The sequence below is a fragment of the Papio anubis genome, chromosome 20, assembly GCF_008728515.1.
Source record: "Papio anubis isolate 15944 chromosome 20, Panubis1.0, whole genome shotgun sequence".
Classification (NCBI taxonomy): Eukaryota; Metazoa; Chordata; class Mammalia; order Primates; family Cercopithecidae; genus Papio; species Papio anubis.
The window spans coordinates 21,357,974-21,385,887 of record NC_044995.1 but is presented as its reverse complement, the minus strand read 5'-3'; the positions used below and the strand labels follow the sequence as shown (position 1 = coordinate 21,385,887).

Here is a 27,914-nt window from a genome sequence, read left to right as displayed (position 1 = left end):
GCGAGCCCCATAGCTGGGCCCGCCTGGTCCAGCCCCCGCAAGCACGGCCCCATCAGCTAGGTGGCCTCCAGCGCTGCCAATCGAATGGTCCGGCCCCTCCCCGCCCCTTCCCCCGCCCCTTGCCCAGCCCCCTCCTCCTCAGGTGAGGCAGCCTGGCCTAGCAGGCCCCACGCCACCGCTTCTGCCTCCAGGCCACCCGCTGCTGCGGGGCCACCATGCTCCTGCCCAGGCCTGGAGACTGACCCGACCCCGGAACCACCTCCAGGCTCCGCCCTCACCTGCCGGACCCCAGGGTAAGGACCAGGGCCCCCAGACTCACAGTTCCAGCCCTGAGGACAGGGGTTCCCTCATACCCCCACCCAGCCTAATGCCCACCTCCTAATGGAGGGGTTCCCGGGGACCTGAAGAGGGTGCACTGTGACGTCCCCCCAAGCACCTAGGTGTTCTGGCCTGCTCTTCCTTCAGACTCAGCGGTTGAACCCCAGTCCTTCCTCCCCAGACCCAGGAATTCCAGCCCTCAGGCCCCTCCTCCCTCATACTAAGGAGTCCTGGCCCCCAAATTCCTCTTTTCCCAGGACTTATGATTTCAGGTCCTCAGCTGTCTCCTCCCTCAAACCCGATCCTCAGTCCCCTGCTCCACCAGGCTTAGGCATGGGGGTCCCCAGCCCTGCAAATCCAGGCGTCCCCCCACTGCTGGTCAGACACTGACCCCATCCTTGAACCCAGCCCAATCTGCGTCCGTGATCACGGCGTGCTCTGGCCAAGGCCCAGTCCCTACAGCCTGCCTGGATGGACGCCTGGGACTGGGGGCGCCAGGACTGGGCTGGGCTGGGCTCCCCCAGGCCCTGCCTCCCCGTCCATCTCCTCACAGGTCCCACCCTGGCCCAGGAGGTCAGCCAGGGAATCATTAACAAGAGGCGGTGACATGGCGCAGAAGGAGGGTGAGTCCCCTTCCCTGAGCCCCAGCTTTGGTTCTGCCTGGCGCCCCGCCCTCTGTGCTCTCTTCTCTACCCTCTACTCTTCGGAGCCCCCTCTCTCTGGGCACCCCTCCCAGACGTATCCCCACCCCCTCTTAGTCCTCCTCCACCTGATTAACTATTAACTACATTTTCTGTGCAGCTGTGCCACCACCAGCCTCCCTTCTACCCTATATGACCTTCCTGGCATGCTGCCTCAGTTTCCCCTCATCCCCCAGTGATTTCTCAGCTAACCCTGGACTTGTCCTTTACTGGGGCTGAGGCGGGGAGGCTGTAGCTGTCATGGTTAAGGACACAGGTTTGGAGTCAAACACACAGGCTTGCATTTGAATTTGCTCTTGCCACCTTTTTTGCTGTGTGATCTTATGCAAGTGACATTATTCTCAGGGCTTTGGTCTCCCTCTGGGTCAAGCATGGATCCCAGTCCTCCCTCCATGAGGTTGCTGAGTGCATGAGACACACCAGGCACTGGCTGGGGCTCTGCATATAAGACACATGCCGTCAACCAGAGCTGTCGTGACAGAGGTTGGCAGACTCAGAGTCCCAGAGACCCAGGACCCCCACCGACTCCAGACATTCCTCCACCTCCTGGCACTGTGGGCAAAAGAGCAGAGGGAGGACTTTGGACTAGGCCTGGATGGATGGAGAGGGGAGAGGCGGCAGATAAACCACCATAAGGATGACAGAGAGAGACTGCGTGATGGAGTTGCTGGCTCTTGGGAGGCTCCGGGCAGCCCCCAGCTAGCCTGGCTTCCTTTTTACCTCTCACACACGGGACCCAGCTGGAGGGGCACATGGAGGGGCGGCCTGTTCTTTCCGCCTTCTCCTAGCTGGGGCTGACTCCCTCTCTCCTTCCTGCAACCAGGCTAGCTGGGCTTAGTCCCAGGCAGTAGCATTTTCTAGCTCTATGGCCCTGGGCAGGCGGCGTGTTCTCTCTGGGCCTCCATTCTCTCATCTGTGAAATGGAGAGGGTGACAGTGCATGTCCGACAGTGTGGGGTGAGGCCTGAAATGCCAGGATGGGCAGGATCTGATTAGTTCAGATCTCTGGCCTCCTCGGGTCTCGGCAGAGCTGGCAGTTCAGACCCCAAACCATTCAACTGCGGTCCAGAGGGCACCCAGGCTCCCAGTTACTCAGGAGAAGGCACTGCACCCCTAGCTGAGCAGGTGGATGACAGAGTCCAGCTCCTTGGGGACAACGTCTTTCCTGGAGCTGCCGGAAGGACAGCACCCGGGCTTGGGCCTATGGGTGAATGAGCCAGGGAAGAAAAGCAGAAAATGTCTGCATGGACAGAGATGGCCTGGGTACAAAGAGAAACAGGCACAAAGTGGGCTCTGGTGCCTCCCCGGCAGCTCCTGGCTGGTCTTGGAGGGGAGTCCTGCTGTCAGGGCTGGGGATGTGGGAGTCGAACCCGAACACAGATGCTGAAACGTTCCAATTCGGCACTTACTTGCCGGGTGACCCAGGTTTGGTGGCTGCTAGACTTTGGGCCTCCTTTTCTCATCTATAAACTGGGGGTGATGGCAACGGCGCCTTCCTCGTGAACAGCTGCAAGGATTTAAGGATGCTGTGCAGGACTGGACGGGGTTAGGGCAGGGCGGTGTGTCCGTGTGTGGTTCTGAGATCTGTTGTGGCTGCAGTGGCTGCTGTTGGTGGTGTCACTGTTATTGCTGCTGGCCTCTGCGTGCTGCCTGGGAACTTGGAACTGGAGGAGGTGATATTGGAGTTGCAATTCCAAAGATGCCAGGCAGAGGGAAGAGCAAGGCTCTTGCTCTTCTGTGGGAAGCTGGGAGGTGACACAGCGCTGGTGTGCACATAGCCAGTTGTGGTAATTCTGGAGGTGAAGTTGGAAGTGGAGCTGGGTGGGAGAAGAGGTGTGCAAGCTGGACCAGGCAGGGGTGGGACTGCTTTGAGGAAGGGCCGGCCAATTCCTCGCAGTGCCAGGTCTCTCCACAAGGTGGCGCCAGTGGTTAGTCCCTGCTTCTCTTGTCTAACTTGTATTTCACAAGTTCTACTGTTTGGGTTGTTTCTGGAAGCTCTCTCTGGTGCCTGATAATGACCCACATGGTTGTCTGGGAATTGGGGTAAACATACTTCCAATTCTCTAAAAGCCATGCTTATACCCTAGTGGGGCTGGAAATGCCAGGCTGAGGGACTTAAGCTGTCCTGGGGGTACTAAGGAGTCACAGAGGGCTCTATAGGTAAAGAGGGGACAGGTTGGATTTGGTGTCTCAGTAGGTTCCCCAAGCCTCCGTGTGGAGGGTGGGCTAGAAGGGAGACTGAGCCCACCAGTTGGATGGGGCTGGAGCAAGGTGGAGATGGAGGGAGAGAAGGAACCGGGAGAAGGAGAGTCACTCAGGAGGATTGGCAGGCTGTGGGGGGACGGGAATGTTATGCAGATGGGGATGGTCCTAGGAGTGAGGGCCGGCCTCTGAGACAGGACCTGGGAGGAAGAATATACTTGGGGAGACATTGAGGTCATTCTGGGACCTGGTAGGGGTAAAGAGACTAGGAGGTCCCAGGGAAAGGTATTAAAAAGGTATTTAAAGGACTGCAGGAACCCTGACCTGGGACCTGGAAGACCGTCTAGGGCTGGGGACAGAGGGGAAACTGAGTCCACAGAGGTGGATGGACAGACTTAGGGGTAGGGAGCAGTAGGGGGAGGCTGCGGCCAGCCCTACAAACTCCACATTTTACGGAGTAGGTAGAGCGTGGGTGGAGACAGAGACAGCAGCCTCAGAGACAGGAAGGAGAATCAGATGTACGTGGTGTCCCGGAAGTCCAAAGAGGAGATTCAGGAAGCTGCAGTCATGTAAGATGAGGCCCGAGACACACAGCCACCAGTTGAGTGGATTTTCAGAGCCAGAGAGCCAAAGGTGTCACGTGTGAGGGTCTTTGCAGCCAAATGGTGGAGGTGGAAGAACTGACCTGTGACAAGACCCAAGGCAGCCGGAGGGGCCTGGAGAAAGCAGGGGCAGAGAGTCTCAGGGAGACATGGGGGTGGCGGAGGTCTGGCTTACCGAGGGAAATGGCCCTGCTGCTGGGATCAAAGAATTGATGATGACATGTTGCCTGTCCCAGTAGAGACACGCAGGGAGGAGGATGAGGATGCGTCCCATACCCTGGGCCAGATGAGGATGCTGCCTGTCCTTGTAGAGACATGCAGGGAGGATGCCTGTCATACTGGGGGAATCCCAGGATGCAGATGCTTCCTGTCCCACTGGAGACACTGAAGTCCTCTGAACCATGCAGCATGGAAGGAGGTTCTTCCTCTCACCCTAGGAGACACATACATAGTGGCATTGCTTCCTGTCCCACCAGATGTGCCAAGGCCTCTAGGCTGCATTCTGCGTGGCCTAGAGCCCTGGCAGGCACAGCTGAAAACAAAGGAAGCAAGACCAGCCCCATGGCTGTGGGGAGGCAAGACCTCCCGCCGGAACGTGGAGAATGGTCCTGGGCAGAGTTGGGGGGTGGCAGGCCTGAGACCCCCTTGCAGGACAGGCAGGGGTCAGCCAGCAGTAGCTGGGCTGGGCTGGCCCACTGGGGCCTCTTTTGGGGAAGACAGTGTTCCCTCATGCCTTGATGGGAGCCACTGAGCTCTCAATTTTTTTTTTTTTTTTTTTTGAGACAGAATCTCGCTCTGTTGCCCAGGCTACAGTACAGTGGTGCAATCTTGGTTCACTGCAACCTCCACCTCCCAGGTTCAAGCGATTCTCCTGCCTCAGCTTCCCAAGTAGCTGGGACTACAGGCGCCCGCCACCACGCCCAGCTAATTTTTGTATTTTTAGTAGAGGCAGGGTTTCACCATGTAGAGACGGGGTTTGCCATGTTGGCCAGGCTGGTCTCGAACTCCTGACCTCAAGTGATCCACCTGCGTCAGCCTCCCAAAGTGCTGGGATTATGGGCATGAGCCACTGTGCCCCGCCTGAGCTCTCAAATTCTTTTATTTATTTATTTTTTTTGACACAGAGTCTCGCTCTGTCTCCCAGGCTGGAGTGCAGTAGCCCGATCTCGGCTCACTGCAACCTCCGCCTCCTGGGTTCAAGCATTTCCCCTGCCTCAGCCTCTCAAGTAGCTGGGACTACAGGCGTCCATCACCACGCCCAGCTAATCTTTGTATTCCCAGCAGACACGGGGTTTCGCCATATTGGCCAGGCTGGTCTTGAACTCCTGACCTTGTGATCCGCCTACCTTGGCCTCCCAAAATGCTGAGATTACAGGCATGAGCCACCGTGCCCAGCTGAGCTCTCAAATTCTCGAGACACCCAGATAATGTCCACCCCGGGAAGGTCCTATACCACTCCCTGCTCTGTTCTGGGCGCTGGCCTGGTGCCGTGCTCACCAGCCACACCACCATGGGTGCAGATGGGAGAGCTGGGAGCTTCTGCTGCCCCGGGGGTGCTTTGCGGCTGCCAAGGGCAGTTGAGCCCAAGCCAGGCCCAGCTGAAGGCTTTCAGCAGCCTTTACTCTTTGGTCCTCTTATAATCCCTAGTGAAGCGGTTGGCTTTTAATCTCCAGGACCTCTTTGCGCTGGGAATAAAATCCCTTTTCCTGTGCCACCAGGCCTCCCCAGCTGGCCCCAGCCTTGGTTCCCACTACCTTCCCCAAGCTCCGGCCATCTGGTCGTCTCGATGGCCTCTCCAGCCTCTGACATAACAGAGCCTGCTTATTCTTGCCTCAAGGCCTTTGCCTGTGCTGTTCCCTCTGCCCACAGTGCCCTTCCTTGCAGTCTGTGCATGGCTGGCACCTCACCTTTCAGAGCTTAGCTCAGAAGTCTCTTCTAGGGGAGGCCCTCTGATCCCTGATCCCCCTGCAGCAGCCCATTTGCTGCCCCCAGCCTGCACGGTTTTCCTCACAGCCTCTGCCACAATCTGGAAATTATCGGGTTCATTTACTTGTTTCCTTGTTAATGTCTCCCACTCCCCACCCACACGCATGAGAATGTGAACCCCTGAGAGCCGTAACCTTATCTGTCTTCTTTGGGTTATGTTCCCGGAACCTAGAAAGGTGCCAGGCACACAGCGGATGCTCAGTAGGATGGTAAACAAATAAAGCTCCATTAGGCTGATGAAAAAACTGAGGGTCAGGCGTGGTGGCTCACACCTGCAATCTCAACACTTTGTTTGGGAGGCTGAGGCAAGCAGATAGCTTGAGTCTAGGAGTTCATGACCAGCCTGGCCAACATGGCAAACCCCGTCTCTACAAAAAATACAATAATTAGCCGGATGTGATGGTGTGCGCCTATAATCCCAGCTACTCAGGAGACTGACAGGTGGGAGAATTACCTGAGCCCGAGAGCTTGAGACTGCAGTGTGCTATGATCGCGCCACTGCACTCCAGCCTGTGCGGCACAGTGAGACGCTGTCTCAAAAAAAAAAAAAAAAGAAAAAAAGAAAAGAAAAAACTGAGGCTGAGGCTCAGCGAGGGTTAGGGGAGTCGCTCAGGCCCACACAGCTCTAATGATTTATAAAGCATTTATAAAGCACTTGCTATGTGCCAGGCACTTCTGCACAGTGAGAGACTGGAGGGCTTCGTGGCTGTACACAGGGGACCTGGCGTCAAACCTGCTCAGGGTTCAGGACACTGTTCTGCCTCTTCCAGGCTGTCACTGTGGGCACGTGACCCCCCTTCTCTGAGCTATCTGAAAGACAGGAATCATAGTTGTGGGATTGAAATAAGGACTAAATGAGCTGATGTATTTAGAGCAGTGCTTAGCACCTAGGAGGCATCTATACAATTTGGGCTATTCTTCTTCTTCTTGAAAATAACTTTAAATTATTATTTTTACAAGTAGGTGCTCAGTGGATGCCCATTTAATAGATAAGAAAGTTGAGGCTCAAAGATAGGATGGCACCTGCCTTGCATCCCAGCTAGGAAGGGGTTGGGTCAATATTTTTAAATGGGGCTGGCCAGGTGCAGTGGCTCACTCCTGTCATCTCAGCACTTTGGGAGGCTGAGGAAGGAAGATCGCTTCGGCACAGGAGTTTGAGACCAGCCTGGACAACATAGCAAGACCACGTCTGTAAAAAATAGATACATAAAATCAAATGAGGCTGGCAGATTTTCAAGTGGAGGGGCAAATTTGATCTTGCAACTGGGTACCGTGAGAGAGGTCTGATTTAGGGGGTATCTAGGGGCAAAGTATCTAGAACAGCAGAAACAACTGAGGCAGCAAGGAAATGCCAGCGGCAGGAAAGAGAGCTACCAAGAGGGCAAAGGTTGGGAGTCACAGTCCCAAGAAGAGACGACCCAAAGTAAAGACAGAAATACAAAAGCACAGTGTCACTGGGGAGGAGACATTCCCTAAGTGCCAGTAAGCGCAGGGCGGAGGCAGAGATGGTGGCAGGTGGCCCGGCCATGCCTGCCTCCCAGCTGGAACCCTGGGGGAGCTGGGCACCTGGTTGTTCACGTGGCAGGGGAGGGACAGCCCTGTCAACTGCCGGCCTCGGGAAACTGGGCCCAGGGAGGGCAAGCTTGGGCATAGTAAGTTAGCCCTGGGGGCAGGGCAGAGCTGGCCTCGTGCCCAGACCCTGCCGCGATGAGGACAGGCCTGGCTGTGGCCCCAGCATGGTGTCTGTTGCAGGTGGCCGGACTGTGCCATGCTGCTCCGGACCCAAGGTGGCAGCGCTCACTGCAGGGACCCTGCTACTTCTGACAGCCATCGGGGCGGCATCCTGGGCCATTGGTGAGAGCGGTTCCTGTGCTTCTGACCTCCCCTGGCCCCTGCAGCCTCCAGCCTGCCTGCCCTCACCCCTCCCTTCTCTGCAGTGGCTGTTCTCCTCAGGAGTGACCAGGAGCCGCTCTACCCAGGTGAGTGGAGCAGGCTGGGACCCTCTGGGGGAGCCCCGGAGGACACCTGTATCTGGCGGGAGCTCAACAATCGTATTTGTTGAATAAATGTACAAATGCATGCAGAAATGCGAATCATAATAGTGCATTTGTATCGAGTGCCTGCTATGTACCAGGCACTATTCTAAGCACCCCACATGTCTAACCCAGACTTTTTCAGACACCAGTGTATTACTCATGAGTGCCTCATAAAATTAAATTAGTGAGTTGGAAAACCACGTTTTTTTTTTTTTTTAAGTATGAAATAGATTAAATTACAGACTATCACGGTGCATCTCGCAATAAGCAAAGGTTACACTAATTTTTGTTTTGTTTTGTTTTTGCATCCATATACATGTAATCCCACTGCATCCCCACGCTGTGAGGGTGGGGCTGTTATTCTCCCCATTTTACAGTTGGGGAAACTGAGGCTTCAAGCAGTGTGATAGTTTGCCACAGATTACAGAGCTACGGGCTACATCAGGATGTAAAAATGTGTTTCTTACTACGGGGCATGGTGAAAACATGTTGGCGAGGCATGGTATAAATTCAGTGGGCCCTTCTAACTCTCCTAGGAGGCAGGGTTTATTTAAAAAAAAAAAAAAAAAAAAAAAGTCTTGCTCTGTCACCCAGGCTGGAGCGCAATAGTGCAGTCTTGGCTCACTGCAACCTCCGCCTCCCAGGTTCTAGCGATTCTCCTGCCTCAGCCTCCCAAGTAGCTAGGAATGCAGGCATGTACCACCATGCCCGGCTAATTTTTGTATTTTTAGTAGAGACAGGGTTTCACCATGTTGGCCAGGCTGGTCTCAATCTCCTTACTTCAAGCAATCCACCTGCCTCAGCCTCCCAAAGTGCTGGGATTACAGGCGTGAGCCACCGCGCCTGTCCCTGGTAGTTGCTGTTATTAGTTCCATTTTACAGATGTGCAAAATGAGGACCAGAGAGGACATGCAGCTGGGGAATGAGGGGCCAGGAACAGCTCTTAGACTTATCCACTGTAGGTGTGTCTGCAGGCATATGGAATGAATGGCCACACAAATAAATAGATAAAGAAACTGTGGGATGAATGAATGAATATTCCCAAATGCCAACTTCAAGCTGCCATTCCCTGGTACAGGACAGCAGGAAAAAAGGGGAAGTTGGGTGGTGGGATATATTTTTCATGTCTATGAGCCTCATCTAATTCCATAAAGGATTCAGTTCACACTAAAATCAGAAATGAAAATCCAGACAAGGAAAGCCAACATCAACATTAATCATCATTACCAGCACTTGGCATTTGTATGCACCAGGCAAGGCCTTGGGATCTTATGGTATCAACTCATGAAGTCTTCACAACAACCTGGTTTTTTTTTTTTCTTTTTCTTTTTCTTTTTCTTTTTTTTTTTGAGATAGGGTCTTGCTCTGTCGCCCAGGCTGGAGTGCAGTGGCACGATCTTAGCTCATTGTAACCTACATCTCCCGGGCTCAAGCAATCCTCCTACCTCAGCCTTCTGAGTAGCTGGGACTATAAGCTAATGCCACCATGCCCATCTAATATACATTTTCTAAATTATTGTTATTTTTATCTTTTGAGCTGGAGTCTCACTCTGTCGCCCAGGCAGGAGTGCTATGGCGCAATCTTGGCTCACTGCAATCTCCACCTCCCAGGTTCAAGCGATTCTCCTGCCTCAGCCTCCCGAGTAGTTGGGACTACAGGCACGTGCCACCACGCCCAGCTAATTTTTGTATTTTTAGTAGAGACGGGGTTTCACCATGTTGGCCAGGCTGGTCTCAAACTCCTGACCTCAGGTGATCCGCCCGTCTTGACCTCCCATCCACCCATCTCGGCCTCCCAAAGTGCTCGGACTACAGGCATGAGCCACTGCACCCAACCTCATTTTTAAAATTTTTAGTAGAGATGGGATCTTGCTATGTTTCCCAGCCTGGTCTTGAACTCCCGAGCTCAAAGCAGTCCTCTCAGATCGGCCTCCCAAAGTGCAGGGATTACAGGTGCGCACCACCACAACCCATTTTCCTATGGGGATGCTGAGGCACAGAAAGGCTGAGTGACTTGCCCCAGGTCATGGAGCTAGTCAGTGTCAGGACTGGGATTTGAACCCAGGCAGCCTGCGTAGCAACTGTATATAATGTCTACACTTGATTACTTGTTTAAAAAAAAAAAAGAAGAGCTGAATTCATTGCCATAGTGAAGACTAACATATGCCGGGCCCTGGCTGCAGCCTTTACCCAATAGGCCTATGAAGTTGGGGCTGTTAATGTCACAACATTTTGCATGTGGGGGAAATTGAGTCCCAGTGAAGCAAACTGACTTGCCCGAGACCACACATCAGATAAGAGAGAGAGCGAAGGGATCATGCCCCTGCCAAAAGCTCCTCTATGACAACACGTGGCATTGAGATAAAATCCCAACCCATCACAGGCTCCAAGGCTCCTAGTGTGGGGGCCCCTCTCTACCTCCACCTCACACTGGCTTCGAGCACCCTCGGGGCCCAGTACCTCGCTCAAATGACGTGTTCACACAGAAGTCTCTATTCACCCACTTCTTTCTAGCTCACACCTGGAGGCAGATTTCAGTTCTGCACAGTTCCTTCTGAGCTGTAGGGCCTCCCACCAGTCCCTACCCTCTACTAGCCTCAGTTTCCTCATCTGTGAGATGGGGGTAAGAAGAATCAGTGAGAATAAGAGGAGATAAAAATCTGTGCAGTACTTGGGCGGGGCGCGGTGGCTCACACCTATAATCCCAGCACTTTGGGAGGCTGAGGCGGGCAGATCACCTGAGGTGAGGAGTTCGAGACCAGCCTGGCCAACAGGGTGAAACCTCATCTCTACTGAAAACACAAAAATTAGCCAGGCATGGTGGTGGGCGCCTGTAATCCCAGCTACTCAGGAGGCTGAGGCCGGAGAACTGTTTGAACCGGGGAGGCACAGGTTGCAGGTTGCAGTGAGCTGAGATCACGCCACTGCACTCCAGCCTAAGCAACAGAGCGAGACTGTCTCAACAAAAAAAAAAAAAAAAAAAAAAAAAAAAGCCATGCAGTACTTGGCTCTTAACCAGCACAGTGGACATTGGCTTTTGTTTCTCACTCTTGAAATTCTTTCTTGAAATTTATTGAGCAAGATCTTCCTGATCTTCCAGACTCTACGGCCTCTCACCCTATGGTGGTGTCCCTGCCACTCCGGTAAAACCCTCCTCACTCACTGTGAATTATTTACTCCTGGTGAACTCCAGGAGGGCAGGGACCTTTTGTGGTCAGACAGTGCCTGGCACATAGTAGGTGCTCAGGAAATCCTTGAGTTGTGAGTGCACCCAAAGCCAAAACACTGAGATGAACTAGAGAGTCATGGGCCTCCAGCTGGACGGGAGTGAGGTCAGCACTCATACCGGACTCTGGCTGGCGCCACACCCCCGCCCTGTAGTGGTACTTGGGTTTTTCAACAACTCAGGGAAATGATAAACCAACACAAACAAACAAAAGCAACCCCAAGCTTGTATCCCCACCTCGTTTTTTTTTTTTTTTTTTTTTTCCTGGGATTTTCACACTTCTAAATATATCCAACAACTTGGCAGGCACACCAGGTGACCCAGAACATCCTTTTTGTGTTGTCTGAAATGATAGGAACAAGAATAAAGAATTGAAAAGTGAGAAACAGCGGCAGAGAGTGTGACTTTAAAAATAGCCAGAGGGGACATTTGATGTTCTCTCCCCACTCCCGTCTCCCCCAACACACATCTATAAAGTGATTCCCCCCCCCCGCCAAAACCTCACATTTTCTGGAAATCACATTTCCAGAGCAGTTAGCAGTCATTTTAAAATAAGAATCCACCCCTCTCCCCGCCCCAGCTGGTGTTTCAAACTCCAAGCCTTGGCTTTGGAATTCATGGGGCGATGAGGACCCCCAAGCTGGAGGTGCCGGTCGTTCCCTGTCCCAACCCCAGAGCAGGAGTCTGTAATTAAGGCAGGCCAAGCCAGTTCGGGGGCTCACGCCTGTAATCCCAGCACTTTGGGAGGCTCAAATGGGCAGATCGCTTGAGGTCAGGAAACCAGCCTGGCCAACATGGCAAAACCCCATCTCTACTTAAAATACAAAAATTAGCCAGGCGTGGTGGCTGGTGCCTATAATCCCAGCTACTTGGGAGGCTGAGGCATGAGAATCGCTTGAACTTAGGAGGCAGAGGTTGCAGTGAGCTCAGATCCTGCCACTGCACTCTAGCCTGGGAGACAGAGCAAGACTCCATCTCAAAACAAACTTAAAATAGAATAAAATAAAATAAGAATCCACCCCCCTCCCCGCCTCAGTTGGTGTTTCAAACCCCGGGACTTGACCTTGGAATTCATGGTGTGATGAGGACCCCACAGCCAGAGATGCCAGGCGTTCCCTGCCCCAACCCCAGAGCAGGAAGCCGTAATTAAGGCAGGCCAGCCAGGTGGCTTTTCAGTCCCGGCCATAGCTGAATACATTAGGCAGGGAGACATGCTAGGGTTTGTATGAGACCCACAGAAGGAACAGGGAATATGCAGGTCTGGGTTCAAGTCCTGGTTTTGCTGGTTAGCCATGGCCCCTGGGCAACTTTATTCCTCTGAGGCTCAGTTTTCCCATCTGTAAGATGGGCATAGAAGTGGTCACTGTTGGCCGGGCATGGTGGCTCACACCTGTAATCCCAGCACTTTTGGAGGCCAAGGCAGGTGGATCACCTGAGGCCAGGAGTTCGAGACCAGCCTGGCCAACATGGTGAAACCCCGTTTCTACTAAGAACACAAAAGTTAGCCGGGCGTGGTGGTGGGCGCCTGTAGTCCCAGCTACTTGGGAGGCTGAGGCAGGAGGATCGCTTGGACCTGGGAGGCAGAGGTTGCAGTGAGCCAAGATGGCGCCACTGCACTCCAGCCTGGGCAACAGAGCGAGATTATGTCTCAAAAAAAAAGAAAAAAAGTGGTTATGGGATTGAAAGAGCCACTTGGATAGGATGCATAGCATGGGGCCAGCCCACTGACACCCCCCAGTAAACATAGCCAGTGCTATAATTACTGTACTGTTGTTTAACCCTCCAGAGGGGAAGTCTCTTGAGAAGCTGTCCAGGGCAATGTTAAAACTTGGGGTTTGAAGTCACTCAGACCTGATTTCGAATCCTCTCTCCCTGCTTCTTATGCACTTGGTGGTGGTGGGGAAGCCACTCCACCTCTCTGAGCTTCAGCTTCCCCGTCTGGAAATGGGGGATGATCTTTGTGGCTCCTAGGGTGTGCGACGAGGCCTTGGTTGATGGTGGGGGCACACAGTAGGTCCTCAGCTGGGGACAGTTCTACTTGGAAGTCCTGCTTCTCCTTATCCTGACCTGTGGGGCTGTGGGAAGATCCCTCAGCTGGTGTGTAGCCTCACCAGGTTCCTTCTAAGAGGATGCAAAAGCAAGTTTTCATATGACTCAGTTTCCCAGAATATGCTCTCAGAGCCCAGGCCAGGCGGGAGGCTCCTGAGAAAAGGAAAAAAAGGCTGGGCGTGGTGGCTCCCACCTGTCATCCCAGTACTTTGGGAGGCCAAGGTGGGAGGATTGCTTGAGACCAAGAGTTTGAGACCAGCCTGGATAATATAGCAATACCCTGTCTCTACAGAAAAAAATAAATTTAAAAGGTGTTTTTAGCTCAGGCTTTGCTGGATTCTAACCTGGCTATTGTCACTCAGCTCTATCCTAACATAAAAAAGTAAACAAGGCCGGGCGCGGTGGCTCAAGCCTGTAATCCCAGCACTTTGGGAGGCCGAGACGGGCGGATCACGAGGTCAGGAGATCAAGACCATCCTGGTAAACAGACCCAAATCTCTAGTAAAACTCACAAAAAACAAGCTTGAGGACAGCGGTGGCTCAAGCCTGTAATCCCAGCACTGGGAGGCGAGCCGAGGCGGATCACGAGGTCAGGAGATGAGACCATCCTGGCTAGCGAACCCGTCTCTACTAAAAAATACAAAAACTAGCGGGTGAGGTGGTGAGCCTGTAGTCCCAGCTACTTTCGGGGAGGCTGAGGCGATGGCGTAAACCCGGGGCCGGGCTTGCAGTGAGAGCTGAGATCGGCCTGCAACCCGAGGCGACAGAGCAGACTCTGTCTCAAAAAAAAAATACAAAAAACTAGCCGGGCGAGGTGGCGGGCGCCTGTAGTCCCAGCTACTCAGGAGGCTGAGGCAGGAGAATGGTGTAAACCCGGGAGGCGGAGCTTGCAGTGAGCTGAGATCCGGCCACTGCACTCCAGCCTGGGCGACAGAGCGAGACTCCGTCTCAACAACAACAACAACAAAAAAGTAAACAAATTAGCAGGGTGCAGTGGTATGCACCTGTGGTCCTAGCTACTTGGGAGGTTGAGGCAGGAGGATCGTTTGAGCCCAGGAGGTTGAGGCTGCAATGAGCTATGATCATGCCACTGCACTCCAGCCTGGGTGATGGAGCGAGACCCTGTCTCAAAAAAGAAAAAAAAAAAAAAAAAAGATGGCGGGGAGAAGGAAAGGAAAGGACAAAGACATTCACAGCTGATCTCTCCCTGAACCTGCTCCCTCTGTCCCCATCTCTGTCCGAGCCATCTTTTCAGGCTCAGACCAAACCCCTCGGTTACCCTCCCAGTTCCTCCAGTCACCCATGAATCAGATCTTGCAGGAAGCCCTGTCAGCTCCACCTACAGAACCTCTCCAAAATCTGAACTCTTCTTCCCCTCGACTGCCCCCACCTTGCTCCAGCCCCGTTCCCCTTCCTGCTGCCTGCTGGACATTCCAGAACCTCCTCCCTGGCCTCCCTGCTCCCATCCCTGCCCCCCAATCATATCCCACAAAGGGGATATTACTCACTCACTTAACCGGCAATTCTGGAGGGTCTTAAAACCTGGCTGCCTCAAGGGGCTTTTAAAACGTTATCAGATGGGGACCGGGTGTAATGGCTCATGCTGCCGCCAGAGGGAGCTGGTGACCACCTGAGTCAGGTCAGGGCCCTCTCCTGGCTGCACCTCACACCAGGTACCAGCAAAGCCCTGATATTGCTCTATTTCTAGCTCCCACCTCATCTCCCCCTCCCTGGCTCACTCTGCTCTGGCCTCCCGCTGTTCCTGGAGAACTCCCCCCAATCCCCCGCACCAGCCTTGGGATCTTTGCACCTGCAAGTCTCTCTGTCTCCATGCTGATCTCACACACCGCCTGACACTTTCTCACCCCCTGCAGGTCTTTGTTCCTGCACCACCTTCCCAGGGACACTCTCCTTGCAGTGATTGAAAAGTGCAACCTCACCCCACCCCCCACACTGGCACTCTCCTCCCTCGGTGGCATTTTATTTTTCTCCGTGGCCCCTTCCTATCTTGTGACACACAATATATCCTACTTATTTGTCCCGTTCAAGATCTGTCTCACCTACTGGGCTTTGAGTTCCACAGGGGTCAGGGTTTTTGTCTGATTTGTTCATTGCAGTGGTGATTTGTTCACTGCCTAAAATAGAGCTTGGCAGGTACAAAGTGTTTGATAAATAGAAATCAATACCCCAGGGGCTGTGACCTGACTTAGGTGTTAACAGGTTCCTCTGAGGTGTGTGGGGAGCAGACTGAGGGATTTCAGGGAACATCTGTTCTCACCACAAATTGCCCCCCAACCAGCCCCAGACATGAACAGTCTCCCGGGAGCTCCCTCTAGCCTTCTCGTATATTCCAGCCCTGCCTCATGTCACAATTTGTAATGATGTGTTTGGCGGGATGACATTTCTATGGCCATCTGTCTCCCTATCCCCCATAATGTGGTTTGCCAAAAGCAAAGCTCAGGGCTGTCTCGGTCATCTCTGTGTCTCCAGCATCACCCCTCACTGGGCATGGAGTATGTGTCCAGTTAACGCTTGCTGAGTGAATGAATACTCCATTCACTGCTTGGAGAATTATGCACGTTAGCATATTCAAGGCTCTGACAAGTCCTGCAGAAAAGATCATTATTGTTTTCTTTCTTTCTCTCTTTCTTTTTTTTTTTGAAATGGAGTCTTGCTCCGTCGCCCAGGCTGGAGTGCAGTGGCCGGATCTTGGCTCACTGCAAGCTCCACCTCCCGGGTTTACGCCATTCTCCTGCCTCAGCCTCCCGAGTAGCTGGGACTACAGGCGCCCGCCACCTCGCCCGGCTATTTTTTTGTATTTTTTACTAGAGACGGGGTTTCACCGGGTTAGCCAGGATGGTCTTGATCTCCTGACCTCATGATCCGCCCGTCTCGGCCTCCCAAAATGCTGGGATTACAGGCTTGAGCCACCGCGCCCGGCTCTTTCTCTCTTTCTTTCCTTCTTCTTCTTTTCTTTCTGACTACAGGATATTGATTAGCAATCTGGCAATAGTCAAGATTGGCAATCTGGTGTATTAGTCAAGGGTCTTCAGCCTACAAAAGACAAAAAGAAAAAATAAGTGGCTAAAAACAAAAGGGGATATGATTAACTCGCTTAACTGACAATCACATAGATTCTTTAAACCTGGTTGCATCAAGGGGCTTTAAAATGTTATCAGATGGGGGCCAGGTGCGGTGGCTCACGCCTGTCATCCCAGCGCTTTGGGAGGCCGAGACAGGCAGATCACTTGAGGTCAGGAGTTCGAGACCAGCCTGGCCAACATGGTGAAACCCCCATCTCTACTAAAAATACAAAAAATTAGCCGGGTGTGGTGGCGCGTGTCTGTAGCCCCAGCTACTCAGGAGGGAGAATGGCTTGAATCTGGGAGGCAGAGGTTACAGTGACCCAAGATTGCACCACTGCATTCCAGCCTGGGTGACAGAGTGAGACTCTGTCTCCAAAAAAAAAAAAAAAAAAAGTTATCAGATGGGGAATGAATTCTGATATTAAAAACTGATGTTTATGTATACTATATTATTAAAGTTATTTTTCATAAAATGTAGAAGGGTAAGTTTAAGAAATGAGAAGTATTTATACCAAAACTATTAAATATTATTTGATTTAAAGATGTAAATGTCTTGTTGGACAAAGAAATCAAAATTTCCATTAGACAGGAAAAATAAGTTCAAGAGGTATATTGAACAACATGGTGATTATAGTTAATAACAATATATTATATACTTGAACATTGCTAAAAGAGACTTTAAGTGTTCTCACCACACACAAAGGGTAGTGCATGTGTTAATTAGCTTGATTTAGCCATTCCACAATGTATACTTATTTCATATCATCTTGTACACTATCAATCTATATAATTTTTGTCAATTAAAGTAAATACATACTTTAAGGCCGGGCGCAGTGGCTCATACCTATAATCCCAGCACTTTGGGAGGCCGAGGCAGGCAGATTACCTGAGGTCAGGAGTTCGAGACTAGCCTGGCCAACTTGGTGAAACCCCCATCTCTATTTAAAATATAAAAAAATTAGCCAGGCATGGTGGTGCATGTCTGTAATCCCAGCTACTCACGAGGCTGAGGCAGAAGAATCACTTGAGCCTAGGAGGCAGAGGTTGCAGTGAGCTGAGATTACACCATTGCACACCAGCCTGGACAACAGAGTGAGACTCTGTCTCAAAAAAATAAATAAATAAAAATAAAATAAATACATATATATACTTTTTTGAGATGGAGTCTCACTCTGTCGGCCAAACTGGAGTGCAGTGGCAAGATCTCAGCTCACTGCAACCTCTGCGGCTCGGGTTCAAGCGATTCTCCTGCCTCAGCCTCCTGAGTAGCTGCGATTACAGGCACCTGCCATCACGCCCAGCTAATTTTTGTAGTTTTAGTAGAGACGAGGTTTCACCATCTTGGCCAGGCTGGTCTTGAATTCCTGACCTGGTGATCCACCCATCTCGGCCTTCTAAATAAATACATATTTTAAAAGATAGAAATCACTCTGGAAGGAGAGTTCATCTGTTCGATATAATAATAATAATAATAATAATAATAATAATAATAATAATACTCCATATAGCTATGGAAAAGTTCATATGAAGAAATCAGGCTACGATCTACAGACTGGCAACAAATTTGTTCTTCTATTTTCCATATGCTGTCTGTGTACATATAAAGTGAGAGGTCTTTTTATATGAGTTAAGAGTGTGGCCAAAGACAAATGGAAAAAGACAAATGATAAACATACTAATAAACAGCTCCAGTTTCTCCACAAAAAATACAATAATAAAATAAAATGTTATCAGAGATCTCTTGGCTGTCCTCCATATTAGCTTACTTTCTCCCTCAAGAGAGTGAAGATGACCCTTAACAGATCCAGCCTTCTGTGCTGGATTCTCTTGGGAACTTGGTTAAATGTCTTTTTATCTTCCTGAATGTCCAAGTCACCTTCCAGACCTGCAGCTCCTGAGCAGCCAACTTGGGACTTCTAGGGGAAAGGGAAGTTCCCCCAGTTTGCCGAGGGGCCGGCCACAGCCCCAAGGCTGCTGTTCATTGGTCAGTCCTGAGTCCTTGAGTCTGGCAGAGTGCCATGGCGCTCTGTAATCCCACCTGTAATCTCAGCATTTTAGGAGGCTGAGGCAAGAGGATTGCTTGAGCCCAGGAGTTTGAGACCAGCCTGGGCAACATGGCAAGACCCGTCTCTACAAAAAATATACAAAAATTAGCCAGGTGTGGTGGTGCATGCCTGTGGTCCTAGCTGCTCAGGAGGTTGAGGTGGGAGGATTTCTTGAGTCTGGGAGGTCAAGGATACAGTGAGCCAAGATCATATCACTATACTCTAGCCTGGGCAACACAGCGAGACCCTGTCTTAAAAAAAAAAAGTCCTTGAGTCATGATTCCAGATGCAATCACAGATGTGGGGGCTGCAGCCCTCCAGTGGGCTGGGGTTCACGTCTACACCACATGGCCGTAGCACAGGCCAGGAGGGGCTCCGGCTGGAGAAGCACATGGGGAGCCTGGCTGTGGGACCCAGGCGGCCCCGGGCCCTGTCACCCTGCAGTGCAGGTCAGCTCTGCGGACGCTCGGCTCATGGTCTTTGACAAGACAGAAGGGACGTGGCGCCTGCTGTGCTCTTCGCGCTCCAACACCAGGATAGCCGGACTCAGCTGCGAGGAGATGGGCTTCCTCAGGTACTGGGGGCCCTCAGAGGGGTGCGAGCCGGGAGGGGTGGGGGAGCAGGCCTAACCCCGGCCCTGCCCAGGGCACTGACCCACTCCGAGCTGGACGTGCGAACGGCGGGCGCCAACGGTACGTCAGGCTTCTTCTGTGTGGATGAGGGGAGGCTGCCACACACCCAGAGGCTGCTGGAGGTCATCTCCGTGTGGTGAGGAGGGCAGCGGGCAGGTGGGGCAACACCTCGGACCCCCAAGGCACTCCCTCTCCCCGTTTTCCTTCCACCTGTCTTAATTGGTCTATTTCCTTTTTTTCTGTGTCTCCAATCCCGTCTCTCCCAGTGACTGTCCCAGAGGCCGTTTCTTGGCCACCGTCTGCCAAGGTGAGACCCTAAAACTCAGAACCCTCTCCTTTAGACCCTCGGGGAGGCCACGTCCCCTCAGGCTCCCCAGGATGGGGCTGTGTCCTTTCAGACCCCCTAAGGCAGGGCCAAACCTGGGCTCTGGGGACCTGGGCTCCAGTCCCCTGTCGCCACCCCCGGCTGACCCCTGTCCCACAGACTGTGGCCGCAGGAAGCTGCCCGTGGACCGCATTGTGGGAGGCCGGGACACCAGCTTGGGCCGGTGGCCCTGGCAAGTCAGCCTTCGCTATGATGGAGCGCACCTCTGCGGGGGGTCCCTGCTCTCCGGGGACTGGGTGCTGACAGCTGCCCACTGCTTCCCGGAGTGAGTGCCCCCCATGGTGCTGATGAGGGGGAGGCAGAGGAGCGGAGAGACAGTGGGGAGGGGGGCGGATTGTGCCCAGGCAGGTGGCCACCCTCCACCCCTTTCCCTGGTAGGCGGAACCGGGTCCTGTCCCGATGGCGAGTGTTTGCCGGTGCCGTGGCCCAGGCCTCTCCCCACGGCCTGCAGCTGGGGGTGCAGGCTGTGGTCTACCACGGGGGCTATCTTCCCTTTCGGGACCCCAACAGCGAGGAGAACAGCAATGATATTGCCCTGGTCCACCTCTCCAGTCCCCTGCCCCTCACAGGTAAGTCTGAGGGGTAAGCCTTGGGACTTGGGGACCTGAGGCCAGGAGGACAGAGGAGGGGACCACGGGCACAGGGGAATCAACTTATGGTTCAGGCATCCCTGGCAATAAGGGGAATGATCTCGAGGGAGCACAAAGTGAGCCTTAACTATCAATGGTCAGTGCAGTCAATTTGGAAAACTTACCGGCATTTCCCCAAGAAGCCAACATGAAGTTACCATTGGACCCAATGCTTCCACTCCTAGCGTAGGAGAGATATACCTAAGACAAATGAAAACTGCGTCTACACCAAAACTTGTACATCAATGTTCATAGCAGCATTATTCATAATAGCCCAAAGATGGAAACAGCCCAAGTGCGTTTCATCGGACAAATGCATAAAGAAAATGTGGTATATTGGCTGGGCATGGTGGCTCAAGCCTGTAATCCCAGCACTTTGGGAGGCCGAGTTGGGCGGATCATGAGATCAGGAGTTTGAGACCAGCCTGGCCAACATGGTGAAATTCCATGTCTACTAAAAATACAAAAATTAGCCGGGCGTGGTGGCAGGTGTCTGTAATCCCAGCTACTCGGGAGGCTGAGGCAGGAGAATCGCTTGAACCGGGGAGGTGGAGATTGCAGTGAGCCGAGATCGCACCACTGCACTCCAGCCTGGGTGGAGCAAGACTCCATCTCGAAAATAAATAAATAACAAAAAAATAAAATGTGGTATATCCATACAACGGGCGAATATTGGACCGTAGAAATGAATGAGGTACTGATTCATGCTACCACACGGATGAACCTTAAGAACAGTGCTGAATGAGACAAGCCAGCCACAAAGGCCACGTACTATAGGATGCCACTTATGTGAAATGTCCAAGGCTGGGCATGGTGGCTCATGGCTGTAATCCCGGCACTTTGGCCAGCTGAGATGGGAGGATTGGTTGTGCTCAGGAGTTTAAGACCAGTCTGGGCAATAGAGAAAGACCCCAACACTTTAAAAAAATGAGCTAGGTGAGGTGGTGCATACCTGTAGTTCCAGTTACTCAGGAGGCTAAGGCAGGAGGATCACTTGAGCCCAGGAGTTCCAGGCTGCAGTGAGCTAGGATTGTGCCACCGCACTCCAGCATGGGTAACAGAGCAAAACCCTGTCTGTTAAAAAGGAAAGAAAGAAAAAAAGAGAGAAAAATATCTAGAATAGTCACACTGGTAGAAATAGAAAGTTGATTGATGGTGGCAGGGTGGGAGGTGGGGATAGGAGATTGGGAGGTGACTGGTGAAGGACACAAGGTTTCTTGTCTGGGTGATGAAAGATTCTAAGTCGATCATGATGATGGTTGCACTTGTCTGTGACTATACAAAAAGTCAGTGACTTGGTGCCTTTGAAAGGAATTGCGTAATATGTGAATAATAGTTCAATGAAGCTGTTACCAAAAAACTAATAAAATGAGAAGAAAATTTGTTAAAAAATGAATGAATCAGAGTTAGAAAGTAAGTTAGGAGTCATTCCCTCTGCAATTCCCTGGAGTACTTCCTTGGTCTTACTGAGAAAGACTCACTTGGGTGCCAGCGTGTCCTTAACACCTCTCCAACACGTACATCTTCCTTTTGGATTAAAAACAGGCCTTGGGCTTCAGATTTCAGCAGCCCACAGTGTAATAATAATAATAAAAATAGGCCGGGCATGTAATCCCAGGCCAAGGCAGGGGGATCGCTTGAGCTCAGGAGTTCAAGACTCACCAGGGCCACATGGCAAAACCCCGTCTCTACAAACAATAAAAAAAAATTAGCTGGCCATGGTGGTGCGTGCCTGTGGTCCCAGCTACTTGGGAGGCAGAGGCAGGAGAATCACCTGGTCACCCAGGAGATCAAGACTGCAGTGAGCCATGATCACACTACTGCATTCTAGTCTGGGCAATAGAGCGAGACCCTGTCTCAAAACAATAATAATGACGGTGATAATGATGATCATGAAGTAGTAATAGCGATCATGATGAGTGTACACAACACAGTAAAATAATCTGGTAAACATAGCAGTGAACACCAATGCTGGCACGCAGCCTCCTGTGTGCCAGGCACCGTTCAAAACATGTCCTGTGTATGGACTCACTTAGTTCTCACAGCAACCCCAGCACACCCTGGTAAGGGGGCGTTCTCTTTAGATCCTGTTTTACCACCTGGGAAAAGGTCCCAACCCAAAGAAGGCAAACAATGCCAGGAATTCATACAGCTAGTAAACAGAAAGATTTGCGTCCAGGTGGACTGGCACTGGAATCTGTGCTTGTGGCCCCCACGCTGTGGTGACGGAGAATCCGGCCATGCTGGGGTTGGCATTATGTTTATTTTTATGTTTATTTTCTTTTTCATGATCTGTGATACTGGTTTCCCATTGAAGGGAGTGATACATGCTTTTCTTTAAAACCAAACCCTGTCCTGACATAGTGGCTCACGCCTGTAATCGCAGCACTTTGGGAGGCTGAGGCGGGCAGATCACTTGAGGTCAGGAGTTCGAAGCCAGCCTGACCAACGTGGTGAAACCGCATCTCTACTAAAAATACAAAAATTAGCCAGGCGTGGTGGCAGGGGCCTGTAATCCCAGCTACCCTGGAGGCTGAGGCAGGAGAATCACTTGAACCCGGGAGGTGGAGGTGGCAGTGAGCCAAGATTGTTGCCACACCCTTCTCAGACTTAGTGAAAAGAGTGAGGGAGTTAACCCTGAAGTAAGAATGTGTCTTTGAGGACACAGGTAGATAGGTGGAAGCCACTGGGGTTTCAGACACAGGGCCGAGGGGGTCACAGAATGGGCTTTGGGGTCAGATTCAGGTATTTGCCAACTGCGTGATTTTGGACACAGGGCTTCACCTCACCGTGCCTCAGTTTCCCTTATCTGTAAAATGACTTCCCAGGGTTATCGAGACAATTAAAAGGGTTAATATGAGTAAAGAGCTTAGAGGACTGCCGGCACATAGTGAACACTGGTAAATGTTAGCAGCAATTGCTACTGTTGTTAATACTTTTACTAGTCATATGAACACTTGCTGTTTGCCTGGCATGCTACTCAATGACTCACAAATTTCTCACTACAACTTCTGGGGATAAGTGATTATTATTTCCATTATACGTCTGAGAGCTGGAAGACTCAGGCAGGTGATGTCATCAGCAGGCTGCAGGCAACAGGCAGGGCTGCCAGGAACCCTTGCATAGGTTGTGCACAGCACAAGGACACCACATCTCAGGGGTGCCATTCTCTGTGTAGACCTGTGTATTTATTATAATGATCTTCTGACAGGTGGAAGTTAAATGTCTCAAGATAGGAGTCTCTTTCTTTTCTTTCCTTCTTTCCTTCTTTCTTTTTTTTTTTTTTTTTTTTTTTTTTTTTTGAGACGGAGTCTCGCTCTGCCGCCCAGGCTGGAGTGCTGTGGCCGGATCTCAGCTCACTGTAAGCTCCGCCTCCCGGGTTCCCGCCATTCTCCTGCCTCAGCCTCCCGAGTAGCTGGGACTACAGGCGCCCGCCACCTCGCCCGGCTAGTTTTTTGTATTTTTTTTTTAGTAGAGACGGGGTTTCACCGTGTTAGCCAGGATGGTCTCGATCTCCTGACCTCGTGATCCGCCCGTCTTGGCCTCCCAAAGTGCTGGGATTACAGGCTTGAGCCACCGCGCCCGGCCCCTTTCCTTCTTTCTTTGACAGAGTCTTGCTCTGTTGCCCAGCCTGGAGTGCAATGGTGCACTCTTGGCTCCCTTCAACCTCTGCCTCCCAGGTTCAAGCAATTCTCCTGCCTCAGCCTCCCGAGTAACTGGGATTACAGGCACCTGCCACCTGTAATACCAATGCTTTGGGAGGCTGAGGCAGGAGGATTGCTAGAGCCCAGGAGGTCGAGGCTGCAGTGAGCCATGTTCCTGCCACTGCACTCTGGCCTGGGTGACACTGCAGGCTTAGAAATGAAAACAAGCGGCCAGGCGTGGTGGCTCACACCTGTAATCTCAGCACTTTGGGAGGCCGAGGTGGGCAGATTACAAGGTCAAGAGATCGAGACCATCCTGGCTAACATGGTGAAACCCCATCTCTACTAAAAATACAAAAAAATTAGCCAGGCGTGGTGGCGGGCGCCTATAGTCCCAGCTTCTCTGGAGGCTGAGGCGGGAGAATCTCTTGAACCCCGGAGGCAGAGCTTGCCATGAGCCGGGATCGCGCCACTGCACTCCAGCCTGGGCAACAGAGCGAGACTCTGTCTCAAAAAAAAAAAAAAGAAAAAAGAAAAAGAAAAGCTGTGTTAAAACAGACTTGTTATGAAACTTTGGACACATGACTTGGCCTCATTTTCCCCCTCTGTAAAATGGGATAATACAGATCTTACCTCTCTGGACTGATGGAAGATTAAAGAAAATGGTGCAGGAAGGCGCCTAGTATGCAATGAGTTCTCGGTAGATGGCAACTTCTGTTGTGGTTTTTTTGTTTGTTTGTGTGTTTGTTTTTGAGACAGAGTCTTGCTCTGTCGCCCAGGCTGGAGTGCAATGGCGCGATCTCGGCTCACTGCAACCTCCACCTTCTGGGTTCAAGTGATTCTCCTGCCTCAGCCTCCCAGGTAGCGGGGATTACAGGTGTGTGCCACCATGCCCGGCTAATTTTTGTATTTTTAGTAGAGACGAGGTTTCGCCATGTTGGCCAGGCTGGTCTCAAACTCCTGACCTCAAGTGATCCTCCTGTCTCGGCCTCCCAAAGTGCTGGGATTACAGGCATGAGCCACTGTGCCTGGCCTATTGTGGTTATTTTAAAAGGACAGAGGGCAGGGTGTGTTAGGGGCCATGGTGGGAGCTAGACAGAGGTTTGTACCAGGTGGGGCAGCCCAGCGGGGGCTGGACCAGCACGGTCTCTCTCACAGAATACATCCAGCCTGTGTGCCTCCCAGCTGCTGGCCAGGCCCTGGTGGATGGCAAGATCTGTACCGTGACGGGCTGGGGCAACACGCAGTACTATGGTGAGTCCTGTCCTCTGCCTCTGATGCCACTGTTTGGGAGACTCTGAACTGGGCTGGGGATGGGCAGTGTGGCCGGTTGGATGAGTCTTGACCATGAGGAGTAGGGATGCTGAGGGGAATGGGGTGGGCACCAGGAGGGAAGGGGGATGTGTACACCCCCCAGCTCTGGCCAGCCTTGCCTGCACACCCCCAGGCCAACAGGCCGGGGTACTCCAGGAGGCTCGAGTCCCCATAATCAGCAATGATGTCTGCAATGGCGCTGACTTCTATGGAAACCAGATCAAGCCCAAGATGTTCTGTGCTGGCTACCCCGAGGGTGGCATTGATGCCTGCCAGGTGAGGGACTCTGTAGGGGCAGCCCCCTGGCCGCTGCCACCCCAGGGATGGAGACGCAGGGGAGTGGGTGGTTGGGCTCCCTATCTAAAAGCCTGAGGGCTCTGGGGCCACAGCCCATGGTCATCCCGAGGGGCGCCTCCTGTCCAACCACCTTGGCCCCTAGCCAGGCCTCCCTCTCCCCTCCCAGGGTGACAGCGGTGGTCCCTTTGTGTGTGAGGACAGCATCTCTCGGACGCCACGTTGGCGGCTGTGTGGCATTGTGAGCTGGGGCACTGGCTGTGCCCTGGCCCAGAAGCCAGGCGTCTACACCAAAGTCGGTGACTTCCGGGAGTGGATCTTCCAGGCCATAAAGGTGAAAGTTGGGCCCAGATGGGAACCAGGGTGGGGATGTTTGGGCCTCTAATGGGGAAAGGGAGGCAGAGATTTGTTTTAGGAGGCCTACACTCAGGCCTAGAAGAGGGCCCCCCTCGGGAACAGATGGACTTTGAAGGTCTCCTGGGGAAGGGAGGCCAGTGGTGGGATATGGAAGCCTCTCAGACCTCGGGAGCCGCCAGCTGTCTTTCCCCAGACTCACTCCGAAGCCAGCGGCATGGTGACCCAGCTCTGACCGGTGGCTTCTCGCTGCGCAGCCTCCAGGGCCCGAGGTGATCTTGGTGGTGGGATCCACGCTGGGCCTAGGATGGGACATTTTTCTTCTTGGGCCCGGTCCACAGGTCCAAGGACACCCTCCCTCCAGGGTCCTCTCTTCCACAGTGGCGGGCCCACTCAGCCCCGAGACCACCCGACCTCACCCTCCTGACCCCCATGTAAATATTGTTCTGCTGTCTGGGACTCCTCTCTAGGTGCCCCTGATGACGGGATGCTCTTTAAATAATAAAGATGGTTTTGATTAATGCGGCCTCCGAGCTTACAAATGTACACAGCAATGAGGACGTTTTGGCGGGAGGGAGATGAATTAGGACCTGGAGCAAATCAGGCAGAGAGTGTGGGTCCCTCAGTTACCACTGATTTTAGATATAAGATTTTAGTTGGTTCACTTAACTGGAATTTTCCTGGAGCACACTGGCTTCAGGTACAGCTGGATCCAGCTGCTCTCTCAAATCTGCCTTACTCTGTGTTAGCTTCATTTCCAAGCAGCCTCTCCTACAACCAGCGAGGGAGATGGCCCCTTCCACACAAACTCTTTCCCAATCACTTCTGCAGAAAAAGTCCCAGGCAACAAAATTCTAGGCCCAGCTCCCATTGTACAGATTTGGGTCACGTGCTCATCCCTAGGCAAATCACTGTGCACCTGATGCACGGGGTAGGGGCGGAGCAGGGTGGAGTGGGAGGAGCTAGGCCTTCAAGAACCATGTGACCTGAGTGTGGGAATCCCAAAGAAAAATAGGGTGCTATTTCCAGAAGTGGAAGTAGATGCTCAGGGAGCAAAAAAGACATCTACCTTGAACCAAGACGGAAAATGGGGCCCTGCAGGGTGCAGACAGGGACACTAGACGCTGGGAACACAGCCTCCCCGCCAACCCTTTCTCCATCTGGGCAGCTTCTGGGGAGGGAACCCCCTTCTCTAGAGCCTCTGCAGAGCCTCATGCAGCCCCGGTGGCCACCAGGGGGCACTGCTGCCTCAACATTGTGACACATTAAGGGGTTTTTCTGCCTGGAATCGGCCACGGGTTGCTGAAAACCTGCTGAAGAAAGGCTCAGCGGGGGGCCTGTTAACCACGACTGTAAATAATAACAATTATAATACATCACCCAACCGCCACAGCTCCCAAGCACTTTCCTTTTTTTTTTTTTTGAGACAGAGTTTCACTCTTGTCTCCTAGGTTGGAGTGCAGCTGCGTGATCTTAGCTCACTGCAACCTCCGCCTCCCAGGTTAAAGCAATTCTCCTGCCTCCGCCTCCTGAGTAGCTGAGATTACAGGCGTGCGCCACCACGCCCAGCTGATTTTTGTATTTTTAGTAGAGACGGGCTTTCACCATGTTGGCCAGGCTGGTGTCAAGCTCCTGACCTCAGGTGATCCGCCTTCCTCGGCCTCCCAAAGTGCTGAGTGTCACGCGCGTCCGTGTGAAGAGACCACCAAATAGGCTTTGTGTGAGCAATAAAACTTTTTAATCACCTGGGTGCAGGCGGGCTGAGTCCGAAAAGAGAGTCAGCGAAGGGAGATGGGGTGGGGCCATTTTATAGGATTTGGGTAGGTGGTGGAAAATTACGGTCAAAAGGGGTTGTTCTCTGGCGGGCGGGGCGGGGGTCACAAGGTGCTCAGTAGGGGAGCTTCTGAGCCAGGAGAAGGAATTTCACAAGGTAATGTCATCAGTTAAGGCAGGAGCCAGCCATTTTCACTTCTTTTGTGATTCTTCAGTTACTTCAGGCCATCTGGATGCGTGCAGGCTTGGGCTCAGAGGCCTGACACTGGGATTACAGGTGTCTGCCGCCACACCCAGCTAATTTTTGTATTTTTAATAGAGACGGGGTTTCACTATGTTGGTGAAGCTGGTCTCAAACTCCTGACCTCAGGTGATCCACCCACCTCAGCTTCCCAAAGTGCTAGGATTACAGGTGTCCACCACCACACCTGGCTAATTTTTGTATTTTTACTAGAGACAGGGTTTCACCATGTTGGCAGGCTGGTCTCGAACTCATGACCTCAGGTGATCCGCTCACCTCAGCCTCCTAGTACAAGCGTAAGCCACTGCGCCCAGCCCAACTTCCTAAAATGTAAACAACCTACAAGAGCTCCTTTGAGAAACACAAACTATGCATTTGGAAAACGATCCCAGCATCAG

The 27,914-nt window shown here is 52.3% G+C and overlaps 1 protein-coding gene across 4 annotated transcripts; it reads left to right on the top strand.

The window, feature by feature from the left end:
• Positions 1 to 114: 114 nt before the first annotated feature.
• HPN (hepsin) lies at positions 115 to 26,023 on the top strand. Of its 4 annotated transcripts, XM_009194130.2 has the most exons (13): positions 115 to 293; positions 872 to 941; positions 7,561 to 7,662; positions 7,746 to 7,787; positions 18,695 to 18,824; positions 18,896 to 19,018; positions 19,149 to 19,189; positions 19,367 to 19,532; positions 19,646 to 19,836; positions 24,699 to 24,794; positions 24,988 to 25,130; positions 25,318 to 25,482; positions 25,699 to 26,023. In XM_009194130.2, exons 2-13 carry the CDS (start codon positions 926 to 928, stop codon positions 25,735 to 25,737), a joined length of 1,254 nt encoding a protein of 417 aa, XP_009192394.1. In that variant the 5' UTR covers positions 115 to 293; positions 872 to 925; the 3' UTR covers positions 25,738 to 26,023. The 4 variants fall into 4 exon arrangements, with proteins under 4 accessions (XP_009192394.1, XP_009192393.1, XP_009192391.1 ...); XM_009194129.4 differs by lacking the exon at positions 25,699 to 26,023 and having other exon boundaries at positions 148 to 293; positions 889 to 941; positions 25,318 to 25,692; XM_009194127.4 differs by lacking the exon at positions 25,699 to 26,023 and having other exon boundaries at positions 149 to 293; positions 25,318 to 25,692.
• Positions 26,024 to 27,914: the final 1,891 nt, after the last annotated feature.